This window comes from Oncorhynchus kisutch, unplaced genomic scaffold, assembly GCF_002021735.2.
Source record: "Oncorhynchus kisutch isolate 150728-3 unplaced genomic scaffold, Okis_V2 Okis09a-Okis19a_hom, whole genome shotgun sequence".
Lineage (NCBI taxonomy): Eukaryota > Metazoa > Chordata > Actinopteri > Salmoniformes > Salmonidae > Oncorhynchus > Oncorhynchus kisutch.
The window spans coordinates 10,963,261-10,991,197 of record NW_022261985.1 but is presented as its reverse complement, the minus strand read 5'-3'; the positions used below and the strand labels follow the sequence as shown (position 1 = coordinate 10,991,197).

The 27,937-nt window shown below is 48.8% G+C and overlaps 1 protein-coding gene across 1 annotated transcript in view; it reads left to right on the top strand.

Moving 5' to 3' along the window:
• Positions 1 to 27,937, top strand: part of grip1 (glutamate receptor interacting protein 1) — a 253,128-nt gene that overhangs the window by 116,385 nt on the left and 108,806 nt on the right. The window contains 4 exon segments of the mRNA XM_031815294.1: positions 2,310 to 2,457; positions 5,833 to 6,002; positions 18,667 to 18,824; position 22,206. Coding sequence (XP_031671154.1) covers positions 2,310 to 2,457; positions 5,833 to 6,002; positions 18,667 to 18,824; position 22,206 — 477 coding nt within the window.

The window sequence follows — 27,937 nt, the reverse complement described above, 5'->3', positions numbered from 1 at the left end:
TGAAACACATTGGGGGATCTGTTGTGGTTGTGTTTAGGTGCATGTGGTTGTGTTTAGGTTCATGTGGTTGTGTTTAGGTTCATGTGGTTGTGTTTAGGTTATTTGGTTGTGTTTAGGTTCATGTGGTTGTGTTTAGGTTCTTTTGGTTGTGTTTAGGTTCATGTGGTTGTATTTAGGTTCATGTGGTTGTATTTAGGTTCTTGTGGTTGTGTTTAGGTTCATGTGGTTGTGTTTAGGTTCTTTTGGTTGTGTTTAGGTTCATGTGGTTGTATTTAGGTTCATGTGGTTGTGTTTAGGTTCTTGTGGTTGTGTTTAGGTTCATGTGGTTGTGTTTAGGTTCTTGTGGTTGTATTTAGGTTCATGTGGTTGTATTTAGGTTCATGTGGTTGTGTTTAGGTTCATGTGGTTGTGTTTAGGTTCTTGTGGTTGTGTTTAGGTTCTTGTGGTTGTGTTTAGGTTCATGTGGTTGTGTTTAGGTTCTTGTGGTTGTGTTTAGGTTCTTGTGGTTGTGTTTAGGTTCTTGTGGTTGTGTTTAGGTTCATGTGGTTGTGTTTAGGTTCATGTGGTTGTGTTTAGGTTCATGTGGTTGTGTTTAGGTTCATGTGGTTGTGTTTAGGTTCATGTGGTTGTGTTTAGGTTCATGTGGTTGTGTTTAGGTTCATGTGGTTGTGTTTAGGTTCTTGTGGTTGTGTTTAGGTTCATGTGGTTGTGTTTAGGTTCATGTGGTTGTGTTTAGGTTCTTGTGGTTGTGTTTAGGTTCATGTGGTTGTGTTTAGGTTCATGTGGTTGTGTTTAGGTTCATGTGGTTGTGTTTAGGTTCATGTGGTTGTGTTTAGGTTCTTGTGGTTGTGTTTAGGTTATTGTGGTTGTGTTTAGGTTCATATGGTTGTGTTTAGGTTCATGTGGTTGTGTTTAGGTTCATGTGGTTGTGTTTAGGTTCATGTGGTTGTGTTAGGTTCATGTGGTTGTGTTTAGGTTCATGTGGTTGTGTTTAGGTTCATGTGGTGTTTAGGTTGTTTAGGTTCATGTGGTTGTGTTTAGGTTCATGTGGTTGTGTTTAGGTTCTTGTGGTTGTGTTTAGGTTCATGTGGTTGTGTTTAGGTTCATGTTTCAGTGTTTCCCTGTCTGTGAATACAGCTAGATACTGTAGCTGTTACCTTTGACAACAGGGGGCTGCCTCTGGCTAAACCCCACTACCCTGCCTGCACCACAGTTTCATTATTCCACATGTTGTGTAACTGTACGAAGGAGCAGAGTGGAAGCCATTAGGGCTCCTTAATGGTCACCCAGTTTCATCAGAACCTACAGGGATCCTGGTTAGTGGTTTCTCCATTAGGGCTCCTTAATGGTCGCCCAGTTTCATCAGAACCTACAGGGATCCTGGTTAGTGGTTTCTCCATTAGGGCTCCTTAATGGTCGCCCAGTTTCATCAGAACCTACAGGGATCCTGGTTAGTGGTTTCTCCATTGGGGCTCCTTAATGGTCTCCCAGTTTCATCAGAACCTACAGGGATCCATAGGTCAACGTGGTCCATAGGTCAATATGGTCCAGAGGTCAACATGGTCCGTAGGTCAACATGGTCCGTAGGTCAACATGGTCCGTAGGTCAACATGGTCCAGAGGTCAACATGGTCCGTAGGTCAATATGGTCCGTAGGTCAACATGGTCCGTAGGTCAACATGGTCCGTAGGTCAACATGGTCCAGAGGTCAACATGGTCCGTAGGTCAACATGGTCCAGAGGTCAACATGGTCCGTAGGTCAACATGGTCCATAGGTCAACATGGTCCATTTACAGCACAGTGACAGAGGTTTCTGGTTATTGTGGCTGTAGGGTGAAATCCCCTTCTAGTTGATGGGATGGTGTGAGCGTGTGCAATGTGTGATTGTTGACAGCAGTGTCACCCTTTTAAGGTGTTGCAGAATATTGATATGTTAGAGACTGTGGTGTTTCCATCAGCATCACTTCCATGACAAACTGACAACAGACTGACTAACCCATGTTCTCTCTCTCTGTGTCTCTCTCTCTCTCTCTGTCTCTCCCTCTCTCTCTCTCTCTTTCTCTCTCTCTCTGTCTCTCCCTCTCTCTCTCTCTCTCTCCCCCTCTCCCCCCCTCTCTCCCTATCTCTCTCGCTATCTCTGTCTCCCTCTCTCTCTCTCTCTCTCTCTCTCTCTCTCTCCCTCCCTATCTCCCTCCCTATCTCGTGCGCTCTGTCTCCCTCTTTCTCTCTCTCTCTCTCTCTCTCTCCTCTCTCTATCTCTGTCTGTCTGCCCACTCCCTCTCTCCCTCCTACCTGTCTCCTCTCCTCCAGACTCCATAGCCACAGCTTCAGGGCCTCTGCTGGTTGAGGTAGCCAAGTCCCTGGGGTCCAGTCTGGGCCTGGCCCTCAACACCTCCATGTACTGCAACAAGCAGGTCATCATCATAGACAAGGTCAAGCCCGCAAGCATCGCAGACAGGTAACTAAACCCTGCTGGGCCAGCTGAATATATGTCCTGCCCCTACAGACACGGACACACTGTAGACATAGAGAGAGGGAGAGAGAGGGGGAGAGAGAGAGAGAGAGAGAGAGAGACAGAGATAGAGAGAGAGAGAGAGAGAGAGACGGAGAGAGAGATGGGGAGAGAGGCAGAGAGAGAGCGAGATGGGGAGAGAGAGACAGAGAGAGAGAGACAGAGATAGAGAGAGAGAGATAGAGAGAGAGACAGAGATAGAGAGAGAGGCAGAGAGAGAGAGCGAGATGGGGGAGAGAGACAGAGAGAGGGGGAGGGAGAGAGATAGAGAGATAGATAGAGAGAGAGGCAGAGAGAGAGAGCGAGAGGGGGAGGGAGAGAGATAGAGGGAGAGAGAGAGAGAGAGAGAGAGGTGCTTTTTATTTGATGACTTATCTGTGGGGCTCCTGCAGAGCCTCTATTGCTTCCTGACAGGAATCGATTCAGAGGAAGAAACAGAGAGAGAGAAAAGAAGAGAGAAAACAAATGAATGTGCAGGTGGAAGCTTGTAGCCGCTGTCTGCCTTTGAGACGTTTGATACTTTGCAATGTATAAACGCTTAGTGGCTAATTATAGAAATACAAGTCATATGTGGTCTGACGCTAGCGGGGCGGCCTGGAATAACAACAGAGAAACACCATGCTGAGTGGACGCAAAATACACTCTGTTTCCCTAATGGCACTCTATACCCTAGGTAGTGCCCTAGGACCCATAGGCCTCTGATTAAAAGTAGTGCACGATGTAGGGAATAGGGTGCCATTTGGGATAAAGGCACAGTCTTTATGAGGAGGAAGGAGAGAAGTTTACTTCCTTCACTCGCTGACTATAATAAGACAGTCCTCTGGTCTCCGGCGGCTCTACTTATTAAAACATTCAGGGAGGATAACAAGCCTTTCTCCTTCCTCTGGGTTGCTTCTAGATAGACGAATCAGATTACTGAGTGGTTGCTTCTAAATCATGGATTGGAGGAGTCCTGACTCAGTACTAATATAGCTCCACCCATCTAAACCTGGTTGGTCACCGATAGACGAATCAGATTACTGAGTGGTTGCTTCTAAGTCGCGGATTGGAGGAGTCCTGACTCAGTATTAATATCAAATCAAATCAAATCAAATGTATTTATATAGCCCTTCGTACATCAGCTGATATCTCAAAGTGCTGTACAGAAACCCAGCCTAAAACCCCAAACAGCAAGCAATGCAGGTGTAGAAGCACGGTGGCTAGGAAAAACTCCCTAGAAAGGCTAATACCTAGGAAGAAACCTAGAGAGGAACCAGGCTATGTGGGGTGGCCAGTCCTCTTCTGGCTGTGTCGGGTGGAGATTATAACAGAACATGGCCAAGATGTTCAAATGTTCATAAATGACCAGCATGGTCGAATAATAATAAGGCAGAACAGTTGAAACTGGAGCAGCAGCATGGCCAGGTGGACTGGGGACAGCAAGGAGTCATCATGTCAGGTAGTCCTGGGGCATGGTCCTAGGGCTCAGGTCAGTTGAAACTGGAACAGCAGCATGGCCAGGTGGACTGGGGACAGCAAGGAGTCATCATGTCAGGTAGTCCTGGGGCATGGTCCTAGGGCTCAGGTCCTCCGAGAGAGAGAAAGAAAGAGAGAAGGAGAGAATTAGAGAACGCACACTTAGATTCACACAGGACACCGAATAGGACAGGAGAAGTACTCCAGATATAACAAACTGACCCCAGCCCCCCGACACAAACAGACTGATATAGCTCCACCCAGCTAAACCTGGTTGGTCACCGATAGACGAATCAGATTACTGAGTGGTTGTTAAGGTAGTTTTACCTTAACGACTGTTACTAATAGACTAATCAGATTACTGAGTGGTTGTTTAGGTAGCTTTACCTTAACGACTGTCACCGATAGACTAATCAGACTACAGAGTGGTTGTTAAGGTAGTTTTACCTTAACGACTGTTACTAATAGACTAATCAGATTACTGAGTGGTTGTTTAGGTAGTTTTACCTTAACGACTGTTACTAATAGACTAATCAGATTACTGAGTGGTTGTTTAGGTAGTTTTACCTTAACGACTGTTACTAATAGACTAATCAGATTACTGAGTGGTTGTTTAGGTAGTTTTACCTTAACGACTGTTACTAATAGACTAATCAGATTACTGAGTGGTTGTTAAGGTAGTTTTACCTTAACGACTGTTATTAATAGACTAATCAGATTACTGAGTGGTTGTTTAGGTAGTTTTACCTTAACGACTGTTACTAATAGGCTAATCAGATTACTGAGTGGTTGTTTAAGTAGTTTTACCTTGACGACTGTTACTAATAGACTAATCAGATTACTGAGTGGTTGTTTAGGTAGTTTTACCTTGACGACTGTTACTAATAGACTAATCAGATTACTGAGTGGGGCAGAATATATTATTTATCAACCTCTTTGGAAGGAGAGAAGTTTGCTTCCTTCACTCACAGACTAAAATAAGATGGTGCTCACGCCTCTGAAGACTCTCGTTAAGAGATTTGCCCCAAAGCCCTCCGTTAGGCTCTTGTTGACTACTTTGTGGATGTGAGAAGACTAAGTAAACAGGATATGGCTGGATAGATCTCCCCCCACCTCATCTTCCTCTCTCTCTCTCTCTCTCTCTCTCTCTCTCTCTCTCCCTCTCTCTCTCTCTCTCTCTCTCTCTCTCCCTCTCTCTCTCTCTCTCTGTCTCTCTCTCTGTCTCTCTCTCTCTCTCTCTCTCTCTCTCTCCCTCTCTCTCTCTCTCTCTCTCCCCCTCTCTCTCTCTCTCTCTCTCTCTCTCTCTCTCTCTCTCTCTCTCTCTCTCTGTCTCTCTGTCTCTCTCTCTCTCTCTCTCTGTCTCTCTCTCTCTCTCTGTCTCTCTCTCTCTCTCTGTCTCTCTCTCTCTCTCTCTCTCTCTCTCCCTCTCTCTCTCTCTCTCTGTCTCTCTGTCTCTCTCTCTCCCTCTCTCTCTCTCCCTCTCTCTCTCTCTCCTCTCTCTCTCTCTCTCTCTCTCTCTCTCTCTCTCTCTCTCTCTGTCTGTCTCTCTGTCTCTCTCTCTCTCCCTCTCTCTCTCTGTCTCTCTCTCTCTATCTCTCTCCATCTCTCTCTGTGTATCTCTCACTCACACTCACACTCTCACATATCTCCAAGTCTGAGTCAACAGGGGATGGGATTGGAAGTAGAAATCTGCACCTTCCTATATGTACTGTAGGCCCTATTCAGACTTGAGATAAATTGACTTAACATGGAATTAAGTATTTAAAAAAAAAACATGTTGATTTAAGTCTACTTACCTCAAGTCTGAATTAGAATGCCCCCTAAAAAATGTCCATTCTAACAAGAAGTGATGTCATCTCTTTGTAGGTGCGGGGCGCTGCACGCGGGTGACCACATCCTGTCTGTGGACGGTACCAGTATGGAGTACTGTACCTTGGCCGAGGCCACCCAGCTGCTCGCCAGCGCCTGTGAACACGTCAAGATGGAGATCCTGCCCCACCACCAGACCAGGCTGGCCCTCAAGGGTCCTGAACACGGTACTGACCCTATCGCTAACCCTGACCCCTAACCCCACCACCAGACCAGACTGAACCTCAAGGGCCCTGAACACGGTATTGACCCTAACCCTGACCCCTAACCCCACCACCCGATCAGACTGAACCTCAAGGGCCCTGAACACGGTATTGACCCTAACCCTGACCCCTAACCCCACCACCCGATCAGACTGAACCTCAAGGGCCCTGAACACGGTATTGACCCTAACCCTGACCCCTAATCCCACCACCAGACCAGACTGGCCCTCAAGGGCCCCGAACACGGTATTGACCCTAACCCTAACCCCGGACCTCTAACCCCACCACCAGACCAGGCTGGCCATCAAGGGCCCTGAACACGGTACTGACCCTATCCCTGACCCCTAACCCCACCACCAGACCAGACTGGCCCTCAAGGGCCCTGAACACGGTACTGACCCTATCCCTGACCCCTAACCCCACCACCAGACCAGGCTGGCCCTCAAGGGCCCTGAACACGGTATTGACCCTAACCCCACCACCAGACCAGACTGGCCCTCAAGGGCCCTGAACACAGTACTGACCCTATCCCTGACCCCTAACCCCACCACCAGACCAGACTGAACCTCAAGGGCCCCGAGCACGGTATTGACCCTATCCCTGACCCCTAACCCCACCACCAGACCAGGCTGGCCCTCAAGGGCCCTGAACACGGTATTGACCCTGACCCCTAACCCCTGACCCTAACCCCACCACCAGACCAGACTGGCCCTCAAGGGCCCTGAACACGGTACTGACCCTATCCGTGACCCCTAACCCCACCACCAGACCAGACTGAACGTCAAGGGCCCCGAACACGGTATTGACCCTATCCCTAACCCCTGACCCCTAACCCCACCACCAGACCAGACTCAAGGGCCCCGAACATGGAACTGATGAACACACCTAAGGCCTCTGGGTTGTTTTTACTGAAGAGCTCCTGTGATATGTACTGCATGTGTGAGAGAGTCTAGTAATGACTAACCAGGTAGTAATACTATATATACTAGTCTAGTAATCAGATAGTAATACTATATCTACTAGTCTAGTAATCAGGTAGTAATACTATATCTACTAGTCTAGTAATGACTAACCAGGTAGTAATACTATATCTACTAGTCTAGTAATCAGATAGTAATACTATATCTACTAGTCTAGTAATCAGATAGTAATACTATATCTACTAGTCTAGTAATCAGGTAGTAATACTATATCTACTAGTCTAGTAATGACTAACCAGATAGTGATACTATATCTACTAGTCTTGTAATGACTAATCAGATAGTAATACTATGTCTACTAGTCTAGTAGTGACTAATCAGGTAGTAATACTGTATCTACTAGTCTAGTAATGACTAATCAGGTAGTGATACGATATCTACTAGTCTAGTAATCAGGTAGTAATACTATATCTACTAGTCTAGTAATCAGGTAGTAATACTGTATCTATTAGTCTAGTAATGACTAACCAGGTAGTAATACTATATATACTAGTCTAGTAATCAGATAGTAATACTATATCTACTAGTCTAGTAATTAGGTAGTAATACTATATCTACTAGTCTAGTAATCAGGTAGTAATACTATATCTATTAGTCTAGTAATCAGGTAGTAATACTATATCTACTAGTCTAGTAATCAGGTAGTAATACTATATCTACTAGTCTAGTAATGACTAACCAGGTAGTAATACTATATCTACTAGTCTAGTAATCAGATAGTAATACTATATCTACTAGTCTAGTAATCAGGTAGTAATACTATATCTACTAGTCTAGTAATCAGGTAGTAATACTATATCTACTAGTCTAGTAATCAGGTAGTAATACTATATCTACTAGTCTAGTAATCAGGTAGTAATACTATATCTATTAGTCTAGTAATCAGGTAGTGATACTATATCTATTAGTCTAGTAATGACTAACCAGGTAGTGATACTATATCTACTAGTCTAGTAATCAGGTAGTAATACTATATATACTAGTCTAGTAATCAGGTAGTAATACTATATCTACTAGTCTAGTAATCAGGTAGTAATACTATATCTACTAGTCTAGTAATCAGGTAGTAATACTATATCTACTAGTCTAGTAATCAGGTAGTAATACTATATCTACTAGTCTAGTAATCAGGTAGTGATACTATATCTACTAGTCTAGTAATGACTAATCAGGTAGTAATACTATATCTACTAGTCTAGTAATCAGGTAGTAATACTATATCTACTAGTCTAGTAATCAGATAGTAATACTATATCTACTAGTCTAGTAATCAGGTAGTAATACTATATCTATTAGTCTAGTAATCAGGTAGTGATACTATATCTACTAGTCTAGTAATGACTAATCAGATAGTAATACTATATCTACTAGTCTAGTAATCAGGTAGTGATACTATATCTATTAGTCTAGTAATCAGGTAGTGATACTATATCTATTAGTCTAGTAATCAGGTAGTAATACTATATCTACTAGTCTAGTAATGACTAATCAGATAGTAATACTATATCTACTAGTCTAGTAATCAGGTAGTGATACTATATCTATTAGTCTAGTAATCAGGTAGTGATACTATATCTATTAGTCTAGTAATCAGGTAGTGATACTATATCTATTAGTCTAGTAATCAGGTAGTAATGCTATATCTGCTGCTCAGGTTTTCTTTGGAGCTGAGAGTAGTAAATGTGATTTGTCTAGACAGGTAGACAGACAGAGAGACACATTTAGTTGTTCCAACTGTCCTTTACCAGAGAGTGAATAGAACAGAGAGGAGATTAAACACACACACACACACACACACACACAGACACACGCTTACACACACGCGCACACACACACACACACACACACACACACACACACAGACACACACACATACACGCTTACACACACACACTTACTCTCACACACACACACACACACACACACACACACACACACACACACACACACACACACACACACACACACACACACACACACACACATGGATTATCCAACCACTACTGCTCTGTTCCATAATCTGTAGGTTTAAATCTCTGAGTACAGGTGACATTTCTAGGAGCAGAATGAAGCTTGGTTGATCAGTATCATGTACCTGGGGGATTTGGAGACCAGCACTACATCCCACATGGTAACCCCATTACCTACATAGTAATGCATCTAAAGTAGTGCACTATATAGGGAATAGGACTCTGGTCTAAAGTAGTGCACTATATAGGGAATAGGGCTCTGGTCTAAAGTAGTGCACTATATAGGGAATAGGGCTCTGGTCTAAAGTAGTGCACTATATAGGGAATAGGGCTCTGGTCTAAAGTAGTGCACTATATAGGGAATAGGGCTCTGGTCTAAAGTAGTGCACTATATAGGGAATAGGGCTCTGGTCTAAAGTAGTGCACTATATAGGGAATAGGGTTCCATTTGGACACGGCCCAGGGTTCCTGTTGGATCTGAGGATTATAACACAGGCTTTATGAAAAGGTCCAGACCCAGACAGCGTTTCTCTCACACTGCTTCACGATAATGCCACAGTTACCCACTGAGACATTTATCTAAAGTTTATGACAATAATAACGGTTCTTTGGGAAAAGGTGTGTAGATTTCTGGTGAAATCCAATGGTTTCTCTGTCTGGTGTTATCTGATGCGATAAGATACTAGTGTATTCTGGAGCGGGGTAAGGGGGGTGGATCAGAATCCAGTTTTCCCCTGATAGGATGACATACATGACAGACATGCCAAGCAGCCAATCACACTAAGCCATCTGTGATAATGGGGAGAATGGATTGTTGTCATTTTCAATGTCCTTTTGTGTGATATTATCCACATTATCCACTCTTAACCCGGAAGCCAGCCGCACCAATGTGTTGGAGGAAACACCTGGCGACTCCTGTGGCAGGCCGGGCGCAGGGCACGCTGACACCGTCACATGCATGTCATCATAGTAATGACACGTGTGTGTGTGTGTGTGTGTGTGTGTGTGTGTGTGTATGTGTGTGTGTGTGTGTCTGTGTGTGTGTGTGTGTCTGTGTGTCTGTGTCTGTGTGTCTGTGTCTGTGTGTGTGTGTGTGTGTGTGTGTGTGTGTGTGTGTGTGTGTGTGTGTGCGCGGTGGGTTAGGCTGATTGGTGGTAGTGCTCCCTATCAATCAGAAGTTATGTAGCAGGCGCTGTTGCTACGGTGACAACAGCGCCTGGCGTGGACGTTTCCCAGTTGCTCTGAATGTTCAGTGTGAGAACACTTTTAAAAGTTCCAAAGGAAACGATTCTCCACCTTTCAAAACGAGTCCTTTTTTTGGCTAGCCACAGCGGTCAACTAGCTAGCCACAGCGGTCAACTAGCTAGCCACAACTGTCAACTAGCTAGCCACAGCGGTCAACTAGCTAGCCACAGCGGTCAACTAGCTAGCCACAACTGTCAACTAGCTAGCCACAGCGGTCAACAAGCTAGCCACAGCGGTCAACTAGCTAGCCACAGCTGTCAACTAGCTAACCACAGCTGTCAACTAGCTAGCCACAGCTGTCAACTAGCTAGCCACAGCTGTCAACTAGCTAGCCACAGCGGTCAACTAGCTAGCCACAGCGGTCAACTAGCTAGCCACAGCTGTCAACTAGCTAGCCACAGCTGTCAACTAGCTAGCCACAGCAGTCAATTAGTTAGCTACAGCTGTCAACTAGCTAGCCACAGCAGTCAACTAGCTAGCCACAGCAATCAACTAGCTAGCTAGGTAGCCGTGTAGCTTTCTAGCACGTTTACTCATTTGTTTGTAAACAATTAACAAGCTAGCTAGTTAGCTACCACATGTTCTTGTCAAACTGTCAACAGAGCAGCTAGCAAGCAACAAGAAATGCCAAATAGCAGTCTAAAAACCACTTGAGGGAAAATAAATCAGATTTGACCGTTCAGAAACAAGTCGCATGGCCAGGAATCAGATTTGACCGTTCAGACACAAGTCGCATGGCCAGGAATCAGATTTGATATATCAGATGTGCTTTTAGGCTGTTCAGACTGTCGGATATACAAAACAATGTGGCGTCGAGTCACTTCAATGTGAACAAAGCTTGACCGTAACAGGGATTCCAATAGCAATCACTGTCTGTGTCCCAAATGGCAACACATTCCCTTTGTAGTGCACTACTTGGGGCGACAGGTAGCCTGGTGGTTAGAGACAGGTAGCCTAGTGGTTAGAGACAGGTAGCCTAGTGGTTAGAGACAGGTAGCCTAGTGGTTAGAGACAGGTAGCCTAGTGGTTAAAGACAGGTATCCTAGTGGTTAGAGGCAGGTAGCCTAGTGGTTAGAGGCAGGTAGCCTAGTGGTTAAAGACAGGTAGCCTAGTGGTTAGAGGCAGGTAGCCTAGAGGTTAGAGGCAGGTAGCCTAGTGGTTAGAGGCAGGTGGCCTAGTGGTTAGAGGCAGGTAGCCTAGTGGTTAGAGGCAGGTAGCCTAGTGGTTAAAGGCAGGTAGCCTAGTGGTTAGAGGCAGGGTAGCATAGTGGTTAGAGACAGGTAGCCTAGTGGTTAGAGACAGGTAGCCTAGTGGTTAGAGACAGGTAGCCTAGTGGTTAGAGGCAGGTAGCCTAGTGGTTAGAGACAGGTAGCCTAGTGGTTAAAGACAGGTATCCTAGTGGTTAGAGGCAGGTAGCCTAGTGGTTAGAGGCAGGGTAGCCTAGTGGTTAGAGGCAGGTAGCCTAGTGGTTAGAGGCAGGGTAGCCTAGTGGTTAGAGGCAGGTGGCCTAGTGGTTAGAGGCAGGGTAGCCTAGTGGTTAGAGGCAGGGTAGCCTAGTGGTTAGAGGCAGGGTAGCCTAGTGGTTAGAGGCAGGGTAGCCTAGTGGTTAGAGGCAGGTAGCCTAGTGGTTAGAGGAAGGGTAGCCTAGTGTTTAGAGGCAGGTAGCCTAGTGGTTAGAGACAGGTAGCCTAGTGGTTAGAGACAGGTAGCCTAGTGGTTAGAGACAGGTAGCCTAGTGGTTAGAGGCAGGTAGCCTAGTGGTTAGAGACAGGTAGCCTAGTGGTTAAAGACAGGTATCCTAGTGGTTAGAGGCAGGTAGCCTAGTGGTTAGAGGCAGGGTAGCCTAGTGGTTAGAGGCAGGTAGCCTAGTGGTTAGAGGCAGGGTAGCCTAGTGGTTAGAGGCAGGTAGCCTAGTGGTTAGAGGCAGGGTAGCCTAGTGGTTAGAGGCAGGTGGCCTAGTGGTTAGAGGCAGGGTAGCCTAGTGGTTAGAGGCAGGGTAGCCTAGTGGTTAGAGACAGGTAGCCTAGTGGTTAGAGATAGGGTAGCCTAGTGGTTAGAGACAGGTAGCCTAGTGGTTAGAGACAGGTGGCCTAGTGGTTAGAGGCAGGGTAGCCTAGTGGTTAGAGGCAGGTGGCCTAGTGGTTAGAGGCAGGTAGCCTAGTGGTTAGAGGCAGGGTAGCCTAGTGGTTAGGCTGTGTCTGTGTGTGTGTGTGTGTCTGTGTGTCTGTGTGTGTGTGTGTGTGTGTGTGTGTGTGTGTGTGTGTGTGTGTGTGTGTGTGTGTGCGCGGTGGGTTAGGCTGATTGGTGGTAGTGCTCCCTATCAATCAGAAGTTATGTAGCAGGCGCTGTTGCTACGGTGACAACAGCGCCTGGCGTGGACGTTTCCCAGTTGCTCTGAATGTTCAGTGTGAGAACACTTTTAAAAGTTCCAAAGGAAACGATTCTCCACCTTTCAAAACGAGTCCTTTTTTTGGCTAGCCACAGCGGTCAACTAGCTAGCCACAGCGGTCAACTAGCTAGCCACAACTGTCAACTAGCTAGCCACAGCGGTCAACTAGCTAGCCACAGCGGTCAACTAGCTAGCCACAACTGTCAACTAGCTAGCCACAGCGGTCAACAAGCTAGCCACAGCGGTCAACTAGCTAGCCACAGCTGTCAACTAGCTAACCACAGCTGTCAACTAGCTAGCCACAGCTGTCAACTAGCTAGCCACAGCTGTCAACTAGCTAACCACAGCTGTCAACTAGCTAGCCACAGCTGTCAACTAGCTAGCCACAGCGGTCAACTAGCTAGCCACAGCGGTCAACTAGCTAGCCACAGCTGTCAACTAGCTAGCCACAGCTGTCAACTAGCTAGCCACAGCAGTCAATTAGTTAGCTACAGCTGTCAACTAGCTAGCCACAGCAATCAACTAGCTAGCCACAGCAGTCAACTAGCTAGCCACAGCAATCAACTAGCTAGCTAGGTAGCCGTGTAGCTTTCTAGCACGTTTACTCATTTGTTTGTAAACAATTAACAAGCTAGCTAGTTAGCTACCACATGTTCTTGTCAAACTGTCAACAGAGCAGCTAGCAAGCAACAAGAAATGCCAAATAGCAGTCTAAAAACCACTTGAGGGAAAATAAATCAGATTTGACCGTTCAGACACAAGTCGCATGGCCAGGAATCAGATTTGATCGTTCAGACACAAGTCGCATGGCCAGGAATCAGATTTGACCGTTCAGACACAAGTCGCATGGCCAGGAATCAGATTTGACCGTTCAGACACAAGTCGCATGGCCAGGAATCAGATTTGATATATCAGATGTGCTTTTAGGCTGTTCAGACTGTCGGATATACAAAACAATGTGGCGTCGAGTCACTTCAATGTGAACAAAGCTTGACCGTAACAGGGATTCCAATAGCAATCACTGTCTGTGTCCCAAATGGCAACACATTCCCTTTGTAGTGCACTACTTGGGGCGACAGGTAGCCTAGTGGTTAGAGACAGGTAGCCTAGTGGTTAGAGACAGGTAGCCTAGTGGTTAGAGACAGGTAGCCTAGTGGTTAGAGACAGGTAACCTAGTGGTTAGAGGCAGGTAGCCTAGTGGTTAGAGGCAGGTAGCCTAGTGGTTAAAGACAGGTAGCCTAGTGGTTAGAGGCAGGTAGCCTAGAGGTTAGAGGCAGGTAGCCTAGTGGTTAGAGGCAGGTGGCCTAGTGGTTAGAGGCAGGTAGCCTAGTGGTTAGAGGCAGGTAGCCTAGTGGTTAAAGGCAGGTAGCCTAGTGGTTAGAGGCAGGGTAGTCTAGTGGTTAGAGGCAGGGTAGCATAGTGGTTAGAGGCAGGTAGCCTAGTGGTTAGAGATAGGGTAGCCTAGTGGTTAGAGACAGGTAGCCTAGTGGTTAGAGACAGGTGGCCTAGTGGTTAGAGGCAGGGTAGCCTAGTGGTTAGAGGCAGGTAGCCTAGTGGTTAGAGGAAGGGTAGCCTAGTGTTTAGAGGCAGGTAGCCTAGTGGTTAGAGACAGGTAGCCTAGTGGTTAGAGATAGGGTAGCCTAGTGGTTAGAGACAGGTAGCCTAGTGGTTAGAGACAGGTGGCCTAGTGGTTAGAGGCAGGGTAGCCTAGTGGTTAGAGGCGGGTAGCCTAGTGGTTAGAGGCAGGTAGCCTAGTGGTTAGAGGCAGGTAGCCTAGTGGTTAGAGGAAGGTAGCCTAGTGGTTAGAGGAAGGTGGCCTAGTGGTTAGAGGCAGGGTAGCCTAGTGGTTAGAGGCAGGTGGCCTAGTGGTTAGAGGCAGGTAGCCTAGTGGTTAGAGGCAGGGTAGCCTAGTGGTTAGAGGCGGGTAGCCTAGTGGTTAGATGCAGGTAGCCTAGTGGTTAGAGGCAGGTAGCCTAGTGGTTAGAGGAAGGTAGCCTAGTGGTTAGAGGAAGGTGGCCTAGCGGTTAGAGGCAGGGTAGCCTAGTGGTTAGAGGCAGGTGGCCTAGTGGTTAGAGGCAGGTAGCCTAGTGGTTAGAGGCAGGGTAGCCTAGTGGTTAGAGGCAGGTGGCCTAGTGGTTAGAGGCAGGTGGCCTAGTGGTTAGAGGCAGGGTAGCCTAGTGGTTAGAGGCAGGTGGCCTAGCGGTTAGAGGCAGGGTAGCCTAGCGGTTAGAGGCAGGGTAGCCTAGTGGTTAGAGGCAAGGTAGCCTAGTGGTTAGAGGCAGGTAGCCTAGTGGTTAGAGGAAGGGTAGCCTAGTGTTTAGAGGCAGGTAGCCTAGTGGTTAGAGACAGGTAGCCTAGTGGTTAGAGACAGGTAGCCTAGTGGTTAGAGACAGGTAGCCTAGTGGTTAGAGACAGGTAGCCTAGTGGTTAAAGACAGGTATCCTAGTGGTTAGAGGCAGGTAGCCTAGTGGTTAGAGGCAGGGTAGCCTAGTGGTTAGAGGCAGGTAGCCTAGTGGTTAGAGGCAGGGTAGCCTAGTGGTTAGAGGCAGGTAGCCTAGTGGTTAGAGGCAGGGTAGCCTAGTGGTTAGAGGCAGGTGGCCTAGTGGTTAGAGGCAGGGTAGCCTAGTGGTTAGAGGCAGGGTAGCCTAGTGGTTAGAGGCAGGTAGCCTAGTGGTTAGAGGAAGGGTAGCCTAGTGTTTAGAGGCAGGTAGCCTAGTGGTTAGAGACAGGTAGCCTAGTGGTTAGAGACAGGTAGCCTAGTGGTTAGAGACAGGTAGCCTAGTGGTTAGAGGCAGGTAGCCTAGTGGTTAGAGACAGGTAGCCTAGTGGTTAAAGACAGGTATCCTAGTGGTTAGAGGCAGGTAGCCTAGTGGTTAGAGGCAGGGTAGCCTAGTGGTTAGAGGCAGGTAGCCTAGTGGTTAGAGGCAGGGTAGCCTAGTGGTTAGAGGCAGGTAGCCTAGTGGTTAGAGGCAGGGTAGCCTAGTGGTTAGAGGCAGGTGGCCTAGTGGTTAGAGGCAGGGTAGCCTAGTGGTTAGAGGCAGGTAGCCTAGTGGTTAGAGGCAGGGTAGCCTAGTGGTTAGAGGCAGGTGGCCTAGTGGTTAGAGGCAGGTGGCCTAGTGGTTAGAGGCAGGTAGCCTAGTGGTTAGAGACAGGTAGCCTTGTGGTTAGAGGCAGGGTAGCCTAGTGGTTAGAGGCAGGGTAGCCTAGTGGTTAGAGGCAGGTAGCCTAGGGGTTAGAGACAGGTAGCCTAGTGGTTAGAGACAGGTAGCCTAGTGGTTAGAGGCAGTTAGCCTAGTGGTTAGAGACAGGTGGCCTAGTGGTTAGAGGCAGGGTAGCCTAGTGGTTAGAGGCAGGTTAGCCTAGTGGTTAGAGGCAGGTAGCCTAGTGGTTAGAGGAAGGTAGCCTAGTGGTTAGAGACAGGTAGCCTAGTGGTTAGAGGCAGTGTAGCCTAGTGGTTAGAGGCAGGTGGCCTAGTGGTTAGAGGCAGATGGCCTAGTGGTTAGAGACAGGTAGCCTAGTGGTTAGAGGCAGGTAGCCTAGTGGTTAGAGGCAGGTAGCCTAGTGGTTAGAGGAAGGTGGCCTAGCGGTTAGAGGCAGGGTAGCCTAGTGGTTAGAGGCAGGTGGCCTAGTGGTTAGAGGCAGGGTAGCCTAGTGGTTAGAGGCAGGTGGCCTAGTGGTTAGAGGCAGGTAGCCTAGTGGTTAGAGGCAGGGTAGCCTAGTGGTTAGAGGCAGGTGGCCTAGGGGTTAGAGGCAGGGTAGCCTAGTGGTTAGAGGCATGTGGCCTAGCGGTTAGAGGCAGGGTAGCCTAGTGGTTAGAGGCAGGGTAGCCTAGTGGTTAGAGGCAGGGTAGCCTAGTGGTTAGAGGCAGGGTAGCCTAGTGTTTAGAGGCAGGTAGCCTAGTGGTTAGAGACAGGTAGCCTAGTGGTTAGAGACAGGTAGCCTAGTGGTTAGAGACAGGTAGCCTAGTGGTTAGAGGCAGGTAGCCTAGTGGTTAGAGACAGGTAGCCTAGTGGTTAAAGACAGGTATCCTAGTGGTTAGAGGCAGGGTAGCCTAGTGGTTAGAGGCAGGGCAGCCTAGTGGTTAGAGGAAGGGTAGCCTAGTGTTTAGAGGCAGGTAGCCTAGTGGTTAGAGACAGGTAGCCTAGTGGTTAGAGACAGGTAGCCTAGTGGTTAGAGGCAGGTAGCCTAGTGGTTAGAGACAGGTAGCCTAGTGGTTAAAGACAGGTATCCTAGTGGTTAGAGGCAGGTAGCCTAGTGGTTAGAGGCAGGGTAGCCTAGTGGTTAGAGGCAGGTAGCCTAGTGGTTAGAGGCAGGGTAGCTAGTGGTTAGAGGCAGGGTAGCCTAGTGGTTAGAGGCAGGTGGCCTAGTGGTTAGAGGTTAGGGTAGCCTAGTGGTTAGAGGCAGGGTAGCCTAGTGGTTAGAGGCAGGGTAGCCTAGTGGTTAGAGGCAGGTAGCCTAGTGGTTAGAGGAAGGGTAGCCTAGTGTTTAGAGGCAGGTAGCCTAGTGGTTAGAGACAGGTAGCCTAGTGGTTAGAGACAGGTAGCCTAGTGGTTAGAGACAGGTAGCCTAGTGGTTAGAGGCAGGTAGCCTAGTGGTTAGAGACAGGTAGCCTAGTGGTTAAAGACAGGTATCCTAGTGGTTAGAGGCAGGTAGCCTAGTGGTTAGAGGCAGGGTAGCCTAGTGGTTAGAGGCAGGTAGCCTAGTGGTTAGAGGCAGGTAGCCTAGTGGTTAGAGGCAGGGTAGCCTAGTGGTTAGAGGCAGGTAGCCTAGTGGTTAGAGGCAGGGTAGCCTAGTGGTTAGAGGCAGGTGGCCTAGTGGTTAGAGGCAGGGTAGCCTAGTGGTTAGAGGCAGGTAGCCTAGTGGTTAGAGGCAGGGTAGCCTAGTGGTTAGAGGCAGGTGGCCTAGTGGTTAGAGGCAGGGTAGCCTAGTGGTTAGAGGCAGGTAGCCTAGTGGTTAGAGGCAGGTAGCCTAGTGGTTAGAGGCAGAGTAGCCTAGTGGTTAGAGGCAGGGTAGCCTAGTGGTTAGAGGCAGGTAGCCTAGTGGTTAGAGACAGGTAGCCTAGTGGTTAGAGACAGGTAGCCTAGTGGTTAGAGGCAGGTAGCCTAGTGGTTAGAGGCAGGGTAGCCTAGTTGTGAGATGCAGTTGGCCTAGTGGTTAGAGGCAGGGTAGCCTAGTGGTTAGAGGCAGGGTAGCCTAGTGGTTAGAGGCAGGTAGCCTAGTGGTTAGAGGCAGGTAGCCTAGTGGTTAGAGGCGGGTGGCCTAGTGGTTAGAGGCGGGTGGCCTAGTGGTTAGAGGCAGGTAGCCTAGTGGTTAGAGGCGGGTGGCCTAGTGGTTAGAGGCGGGTAGCCTAGTGGTTAGAGGTGGGTGGCCTAGTGGTTAGAGGTGGGTAGCCTAGTGGTTAGAGGTGGGTAGCCTAGTGGTTAGAGGTGGGTAGCCTAGTGGTTAGAGGTGGGTAGCCTAGTGGTTAGAGCGTTGGACTAGTAACTGTAAAGGTTGAAAGTTCAAACCCCCGAGCTGACAAGGTACAAATCTGTTGTTCTGCCCCTGAACAAGGCAGTTAACCCACTGTTCCTAGGCCCTCATTGAAAATAAGAATTTGTTCTTAACTGACTTGCCTTGTTTAAATAGGGTAAAAATGAATCAACTTTGGTCCCCGGTCCAAATGAATGCACTATAAAAGGTATAGGATGACGTGTTGTAATTCATTTAGAAATGATGTCCTGCCAGACAATAAAGACTGATTCATTCACCATGTACTCTAACTGTGGAATCTGTTAATAGTCAGTTATTGTTTAGTGATCCCTTCTAGAAGCCTCCATGAAAAGTCAATAGGACGACTGGGCACCTTGATTTAACCTGACGTCTGTGCCTCCTGTGTCCCAATCAAATGATATTTTATATCCTCCTGAAAACCGCTGATGGACTGAACTCATTTACCTTGATGTATTCCCCCCCCCCCCCCTCACCCATGTTTTACCCTTGTTTCAATCACCTTGTTCCCCCCCTCCTTATCCCCTGTGGTGCTTCTCTCTGTTTGTGATCAGTCAAGGTGCAGAGAAGCACGCGGACCCTTCCCTGGGAGTCCTCCTCAGCCAACAACAACAGCAACTTCCTCCCCTACCAACACTATAACACCTACCATCCTGACCAGTCGCAGAGACACCAGGCCTCCAAGCACCACAAAACCTCTCCCAACAACCCCGTAAAGTTCCTGATTCTCCTCTTCCCTGGTCCTCTTCCCTGGTCCCCTTCCCTGGTCCTCTTCCCTGGTCCTCTTCCCTAGTCCTCTTCCCTGGTCCTCTTCCCTGGTCCTCTTCCCTAGTCCTCTTCCCTGGTCCTCTTCCCTGGTCCTCTTCCCTAGGACCTGGTCCTCTTCCCTGGTCCTCTTCCCTGGTCCTCTTCCCTAGTCCTCTTCCCTGGTCCTCTTCCCTGGTCCTCTTCTTTCTCTGGTCTTCTATGTCCTACTCCTCCTAGTCCTCTTCTTTCTCTGGTCTTCTATGTCCTACTCCTCCTAGTCCTCTTCTTTCTCTGGTCTTCTATGTCCTACTCCTCCTAGTCCTCTTCTTTCTCTGGTCTTCTATGTCCTACTCCTCCTAGCCCTGCTCCTTGTTCCTCTCCCTCCACCTCCTCCTCTCCCTCCTCCTCGTCCTCCTCCTCTCCCTCGTCCTTCCTCCTCCTCCTCTCCCTCCTCCTCCTCTTCCCCCTCCTCATCCTTCTCCTCCTCTCCCTCCTCCTCTCCCTCCTCCTCCTCTCCCTCCTCCTCCTTTCCCTCCTCCTCCTTCTCTCCCTCCACCTCCTCCTCTCCCTCCACCTCCTCCTCTCCCTCCTCCTCCTCTCCCTCCACCTCCTCCTCTCCCTCCACCTCCTCCTCTCCCTCCTCCTCCTTTCCCTCCTCCTCCTTCTCTCCCTCCACCTCCTTTCCCTCCTCCTCCTTCTCTCCCTCCACCTCCTCCTCTCCCTCCTCCTCCTCTCCCTCCTCCTCCTCTCCCTCCTCCTCTCCCTCCACCTCCTCCTCTCCCTCCTCCTCCTCTCCCTCCTCCTCCTCTCCCTCCTCCTCTCCCTCCACCTCCTCCTCTCCCTCCTCCTCCTTTCCCTCCTCCTCCTCCTCTCCCTCCTCCTCTCCCTCCTCCTCCTCCTTTCCCTCCTCCTCCTTCTCTCCCACCTCCTCCTTCTCTCCCTCCACCTCCTCCTCCTCTCCCTCCTTCTCTCCCTCCTCCTTCCTCCTCCTCCTCTCCCTCCTCCTCCTTCTCTCCCTCCTCCTTCCTCCTCCTCCTCTCCCTCCTCCTCTCCCTCCTCCTCCTCCTCTCCCTCCTCCTTCCTCCTCCTCCTCTCCCTTCTCCTTTCTCCTCCTCCTCTCCCTCCTCCTCCTCCTCTCCCTCCTCCTCCTCCTCCTTCTTCTGCTCCTTCATCTTTGATCCTTTCATCTATTTATTTCTGTTGAGCTCAGATTTGTTTTGGTTTGAAGTGATATTTTCTGTCTCTCATCTGGTTTCCTGGGCTGAAGGAAAATAGAGCAGAACTAAAGTCCTCTTCTGGCTCTCTCCCATCTCTCTCTTTCTCTCGCTCTCTCCATCTCTCTCCAGTGTTCTCCATCTCTCTCCAGTGTTCTCCATCTCTCTCCAGTGTTCTCCATCTCTCTCCAGTGTTCTCCATCTCTCTCCAGTGTTCTCCATCTCTCTCTGGTATTCTCCATCTCTCTCCAGTGTTCTCCATCTCTCTCCAGTGTTCTCCATCTCTCTCCAGTGTTCTCCATCTCTCTCTGGTATTCTCCATCTCTCTCCAGTGTTCTCCATCTCTCTCCAGTGTTCTCCATCTCTCTCCAGTGTTCTCCATCTCTCTCCAGTGTTCTCCATCTCTCTCCGGTATTCTCCATCTCTCTCCAGTGTTCTCCATCTCTCCTCCAGTGTTCTCCATCTCTCTCCAGTGTTCTCCATCTCTCTCTGGTATTCTCCATCTCTCTCCAGTGTTCTCCATCTCTCTCCATCTCTCTCCAGTGTTCTCCATCTCTCTCCAGTGTTCTCCATCTCTCTCCAGTGTTCTCCATCTCTCTCCAGTGTTCTCCATCTCTCTCCAGTGCTCTCCATCTCTCTGGTATTCTCCATCTCTCTCCAGTGTTCTCCATCTCTCTCCAGTGTTCTCCAATCTCTCTCCAGTGTTCTCCATCTCTCTGGTATTCCTCCATCTCTCTCCAGTGTTCTCCATCTCTCTCCAGTGTTCTCCATCTCTCTGGTATTCTCCATCTCTCTCCAGTGTTCTCCATCTCTCTCCAGTGTTCTCCATCTCTCTCCAGTGTTCTCCATCTCTCCCCAGTGTTCTCCATCTCTCTCCAGTGTTCTCCATCTCTCTCCAGTGTTCTCCATCTCTCTCCGTGTTCTCCATCTCTCTCTTTCTCTCGCTCTCTCCATCTCTCTCCAGTGTTCTCCATCTCTCTCCAGTGTTCTCCATCTCTCTCCAGTGTTTCTCCATCTCTCTCCAGTGTTCTCCATCTCATCTCCCATCTCTCTCCAGTGTTCTCCATCTCTCTCCAGTGTTCTCCATCTCTCTCCAGTGTTCTCCATCTCTCTCTGGTATTCTCCATCTCTCTCTCCGGTATCTCCATCTCTCTCCAGTGTTCTCCATCTCTCTCCAGTGTTCTCCATCTCTCTCCAGTGTTCTCCATCTCTCTCCAGTGTTCTCCATCTCTCTCTGGTATTCTCCATCTCTCTCCAGTGTTCTCCATCTCTCTCCATCTCTCTCCAGTGTTCTCTAAGGGCTCTCCACTAACCATTCAGCGATGTACTACAGCATGAACGACATTAGTCTTTATAAACCCTCAGAGGGAGGGAGAGAGAGAGAGAGAGAGACAGAGAGAGAGAGACAGAGAGAAGAAAGAGGAGAGATAGAGAGAGAGAGGAGGGATGAGAGAGAGGAGAGAGAGGAGAGAGAGAGAGAGAGAGAGAGAGAGAGAGAGAGAGAGAGAGAGAAGATAGAGAGAGAGAGAGAGAGAGAGAGATAGAGAGAGGAGAGAGAGAGAGGAGAGAGACAGAGAGAGACAAGTGGCAATAGAGACATGAGCGAAGAGACGAGAGCAAGAGAGACAGCTGAGAGAACCAGAGAGAGAAGAGAGAGAGAGGAGACAGAGAGATAGAGAAAGAGAGAGACAGAGACAAGAGAGAAAGAGAGAGAGAGAGATAGAGAAGAGAGAGACAGAGGAGAAGAGAGAAGAGAGACACAGAAAGAGAGAGACAGAGAGAGAGAGAGAAAGAGAGAGACAGAGAGAGAGAGAGAGAGAGAGAGAGAGACACAGAAAGAGAGAGACAGTGAGAGAGAGACAGTGAGAGAGAGACAGAGCGAGAGAGACATAGAGAGAGACAGAGATACTTACAGTGCCTTGCGAAAGTATTCGGCCCCCTTGAACTTTGCGACCTTTGCCACATTTCAGGCTTCAATCATAAAGATATAAAACTGTATTTTTTTGTGAAGAATCAACAACAAGTGGGACACAATCATGAAGTGGAAACGACATTTATTGGATATCTCAAACTTTTTTAACAAATCAAAAACTTAAAAATTGGGCGTGTTGATCAGTATTCTGGTCACGTAGCGTTGGTGGGTCTTAGTGTGTGACGACCCAGGTGTCTTAGTGTGTGACGACCCATGTGTCTTAGTGTGTGACGACCAGGTGTCTTACTGTGTGACGACCCAGGTGTCTTAGTGTGTGACGACCCATGTGTCTTTAGTGTGTGACGACCCAGGTGTCTTAGTGTGTGACGACCCAGGTGTCTTAGTGGTGTGACGACCCAGGTGTCTTAGTGTGTGACGACCCAGGTGTCTTAGTGTGTGACGACCCAGGTGTCTTAGTGTGTGACGACCATGTGTCGTGTGTGACGACCCATGTGTCTTAGTGTGTGACGACCCATGTGTCTTAGTGTGTGACGACCCATGTGTCTTAGTGTGTGACGACCCAGGTGTCTTAGTGTGTGACGACCCATGTGTCTTAGTGTGTGACGACCCAGGTGTCTTAGTGTGTGACGACCCAGGTGTCTTAGTGTGTGACGACCCATGTGTCTTAGTGTGTGACGACCCAGGTGTCTTAGTGTGTGACGACCCATGTGTCTTAGTGTGTGACGACCCAGGTGTCTTAGTGTGTGACGACCCAGGTGTCTTAGTGTGTGACGACCCAGGTGTCTTAGTGTGTGACGACCCAGGTGTCTTAGTGTGTGACGACCCAGGTGTCTTAGTGTGTGACGACCCAGGTGTCTTAGTGTGTGACGACCCAGGTGGCTTAGTGTGTGACGACCCCAGGTGTCTTAGTGTGTGACGACCCAGGTGTCTCGAGGGTCTCCTGAGACAGCTTGTCAATGTTAATGAATAGCACCAGCTCAACCACTAATACTATGTTCTAATTGGCCCAGTCTGCTACACACACCAGGTAGATTACAGTAGATTAGATCTCTGTCTGTCTGTCTGTCTGTCTCTCTCTCTCTCTCTCTCTCTCTCTCTCTCTCTCTCTCTCTCTCTGTCTCTCTCTCTCTCTCTCTCTGTTTCTCTCTCTCTGTCTCTCTCTCTCTCTCTGTTTCTCTTTCTCTCTCTCTCTCTCTCTCTCTCTCTGTTTCTCTTTCTCTCTCTCTCTCTCTCTCTCTCTCTCTCTCTCTCTCTCTCTGTCTCTCTCTGTCTCTCTCTCTCTCTCTCTCGTCGATATATAACTATAACTGGAAAAATCAACATGATATTTAAAGTAACTGTTCTCTATTCATAAATAAGTGATGGCTTTAACCAGCCAGGCCAGTGCTGCATCCTCCATTATTACACCTCTTGTTCCTGGTGCTATTGATCCAGCCCGTCATCTCCTAGTCTGCTGCATTGCATCTCAAGGACAACTCAGCAGAGAGGTGGAGAGAGAGATGCCTTCCAGACTCCACTCAGAGCTTGATAGGCTGCATCCTACACTATACTCTTAACATGACTTTTGACCAGAGCTGCTGTGGGGAGGAGAGTGAATAGAGGAGGTTGTCACGACAACTCCATTCTCCTGATTGATGTCAATTACCCATAATACACTGCAAACCCATCAATGGCTTTCAAAATCGTTTGGTGTTTTTCTCCTTTTTCATTTCTGGCTTCTTTTTTTTCATCTCTAGATGGGAGGTCAGAGTTCATTTGTTCTGCCATGGATGGGAGGTCAGAGTTCATTTGTTCTGCCATCGATGGGAGGTCAGAGTTCATTTGTTCTGCCATCGATGGGAGGTCAGAGTTCATTTGTTCTGCCATGGATGGGAGGTCAGAGTTCATTTGTTCTGCCATGGATGGGAGGTCAGAGTTCATTTGTTCTGCCATGGATGGGAGGTCAGAGTTCATTTGTTCTGCCATGGATGGGAGGTCAGAGTTCATTTGTTCTGCCATCGATGGGAGGTCAGAGTTCATTTGTTCTGCCATGGATGAGAGGTCAGAGTTCATTTGTTCTGCCATCGATGGGAGGTCAGAGTTAATTTGTTCTGCCATCGATGGGAGGTCAGAGTTCATTTGTTCTGCCATCGATGGGAGGTCAGAGTTCATTTGTTCTGCCATCGATGGGAGGTTAGAGTTCATTTGTTCTGCCATCGATGGGAGGTCAGAGTTCATTTGTTCTGCCATGGATGGGAGGTCAGAGTTCATTTGTTCTGCCATCGATGGGAGGTCAGAGTTAATTTGTTCTGCCATCGATGGGAGGTCAGAGTTAATTTGTTCTGCCATCGATGGGAGGTCAGAGTTCATTTGTTCTGCCATCGATGGGAGGTCAGAGTTCATTTGTTCTGCCATCGATGGGAGGTCAGACTTAATTTGTTCTGCCATCGATGGGAGGTCAGACTTCATCTGTTCTGCCATCGATGGGAGGTCAGAGTTCATTTGTTCTGCCATCGATGGGAGGTCAGAGTTCATTTGTGGGTCCAAATGTTTTACAGAGCCTGCTTGAGTTGATATTGAAAACATGTGGGTTTTATTCCATCCATGTCAGAGCTACACGGCCAGTATACTTCAATTAGAATCTCTTAATTATCCTCAAATGTCAGCACTGTGGCAAAACTCCATAGAGGAGGTTATTATACTGGAATAAGAAGGTATCACCTGGAGCCTGAACCGCTCTGAACCCCTGTCTCCTGTCCCCTGTCTCCTGTCCCCTGTCTCCTGAACCCCTGTCCCCTGTCTCCTGAACCCCTGTATCCTGTCTCCTGAACCCCTGTCTCCTGTCCCCTGTCTCCTGAACCCATGTCTCCTGTCCCCTGTCCCCTGTCTCCTGAACCCCTGTCCCTGTCTCCTGAACCCCTGTATCCTGTCTCCTGAAACCCTGTCTCCTGTCCCCTGTCTCCTGAACCCCTGTCCCTTGTCTCCTGAACCCCTGTCTCCTGAACCCCTGTCCCCTGTCTCCTGAACCCCTGTCTCCTGAACCCCTGTCTCCTGTCTCCTGAACCCCTGTCTCCTGTCTCCTGAACCCCTGTCTCCTGTCTCCTGAACCCCTGTCTCATGTCTCCTGAACCCTGTCTCCTGAACCCCTGTCCCTGTCTCCTGTCTTCTGTCCCCTGTCTCATGTCCCCTGTCTCCTGAACCATGTCTCCTGTCTCCTGAACCCCTGTCCCCTGTCTCATGTCCCCTGTCCCCTGTCTCCTGAACCCCTGTCCCTTGTCTCCTGTCCCCTGTCCCCTGTATCATGTCCCCTGTCTCCTGTCCCCTGTCTCCTGTCCCCTGTCTCCTGAACCCCTGTCTCCTGTCCCTGTCCCCTGTCTCATGTCCCCTGTCTCATGTCCCCTGTCTCATGTCCCCTGTCTCATGTCCCCTGTCTCCTGAACCCCTGTCTCCTGAACACCCTGTCTCCTGTCCCCTGTGTCCTGTCTCCTGAATCCATGTCTCCTGTCCCCTGTCTCCTGACCCCTGTCTCCTGTGTCCTGTCTCCTGAATCCCTATCTCCTGTCCGATGTCTCCTGTCCCCTGTCTCCTGACCCCTGTGTCCTGTCTCCTGAATCCATGTCTCCTGTCCCCTGTCTCCTGACCCCTGTCTCCTGTGTCCTGTCTCCTGAATCCCTATCTCCTGTCCGATGTCTCCTGTCCCCTGTCTCCTGACCCCTGTCAGCCTGAGACAATTAGTTGGCATTTATTAGCCTTAGTCTGGATGTTATTTCTTAATTAGCAGATGGATTACAGGATTTAGACACACACACACACACACACACACACACACACACAACACACACACACACACACACACACACACACACACACACACACACACACACACACACACACACACACACACACACAGGGCTTAGAGACTGGTTGTCTGTGATGGTCTCATTAACGGGTACTGAATGATACACAGGCTTTATCTCAGGCTCAGAGTAGTTAGTCTAAGAGATGACCGGGGTATTGTTGCACACACACACACACAATATAGGTTCAGTATTAGAGGGGACTGATGGAGGGACAGAGACAATATAGACTCAGTATTAGAGGGGACAGATGGAGGGACAGAGACAATATAGACTCAGTATTAGAGGGGACAGATGGAGGGACAGAGACAATATAGACTCAGTATTAGAGGGGACAGATGGAGGGACAGAGACAATATAGACTCAGTATTAGAGGGGACAGATGGAGGGACAGAGACAATATAGACTCAGTATTAGAGTTATAGTATGTTAGTCTCTCTCCTCGATCCCTCTCTCTCCTCGATCCCTCTCTCTCCTCCATCCCTCTCTCTCCTCCATCCCTCTCTCTTCTCCCATCTCTCTCTCTTATCGATCCCTCTCTCTCCTCCATCCCTCTCTCTTATCGATCCCTCTCTCTCCTCCATCCCTCTCTCTTATCGATCCCTCTCTCTCCTCCATCCCTCTCTCTCCTCCATCCCTCTCTCTTATCGATCCCTCTCTCTCCTCCATCCCTCTCTCTCCTCCATCCCTCTCTCTTATCGATCCCTCTCTTATCGATCCCTCTCTCTCCTCCATCCCTCTGTCTCCTCCATCCCTCTCTCTCCTCCATCCCTCTCTCTCCTCCATCCCTCTCTCTTATCGATCCCTCTCTTCTCCATCCCTCTCTCTTATCGATCCCCTCTCTTATCGATCCCTCTCTTCTCCATCCCTCTCTCTTATCGATCCCTCTTATCGATCCCTCTCTCTTCTCCATCCCTCTCTCTCCTCCATCCCTTTCTCTTATCGATCCCTCTCTTATTGAACCCTCTCTCTCCTCCATCCCTCTCTCTCCTCCATCCCTCTCTCTCCTCCATCCCTCTCTCTTATCGATCCCTCTCTTCTCCATCCTCTCTCTTATCGATCCATCTCTCTCCTCCATCCCTCTCTCTTATCGATCCCTCTCTCTCCTCCATCCCTCTCTCTTATCAATCGATCTCTCTCCTCCATCCCTCTCTCTTATCGATCCCTCTCTCTCATCCATCCCTCTCTCTTATCGATCCCTCTCTTATCGATCCCTCTCTCCTCCATCCCTCTCTCTCCTCCATCCCTCTCTCTTATCGATCCCTCTCTTCTCCATCCCTCTCTCTTATCGATCCATCTCTCTCCTCCATCCCTCTCTCTTATCGATCCCTCTCTCTCCTCCATCCCTCTCTCTTATCGATCCCTCTCTTATCGATCCCTCTCTCTCCTCCATCCCTCTCTCCTCCATCCCTCTCTCTCCTCCATCCCTCTCTCTTATCAATCCCTCTCTTATCGATCCCTCTCTTCTCCATCCCTCTCTCTTATCGATCCCTCTCTCTTATCGATCTCTCTTATCGATCCCTCTCTCTTATCGATCTCTCTTATCGATCCCTCTCTCTTCTCCATCCCTCTCTCTCCTCCATCCCTCTCTCTTATCGATCCCTCTCTTATCGAACCCTCTCTCTCCTCCATCCCTCTGTCTCCTCCATCCCTCTCTCTCCTCCATCCCTCTCTCTTATCGATCCCTCTCTTCTCCATCCCTCTCTCTTATCGATCCCTCTCTTCTCCATCCCTCTCTCTTATCGATCCCTCTCTTCTCCATCCCTCTCTCTTATCGATCCCTCTCTTATCGATCCCTCTCTCTTATCGATCCCTCTCTTATCCATCCCTCTCTCTTCTCCATCACTCTCTCTTCCTCATCCCTCTCTTCTCCATCCATCTCTTATCGATCCCTCTCTTATCGATCCCTCTCTTATCGATCCCTCTCTCTTCTCCATCCGTCTCTTATCCATCCCTCTCTCTTCTCATCCCTGTCTCTCCTCCATCCCTCTCTCTTCTCCATCCCTCTTTCTTATCGATCCCTCTTCTCCATGCCTCTCTCTTCTCCATCCCTCTCTTATCCATCCCTCTCTTCTCCATCCCTCTCTCTTCTCCA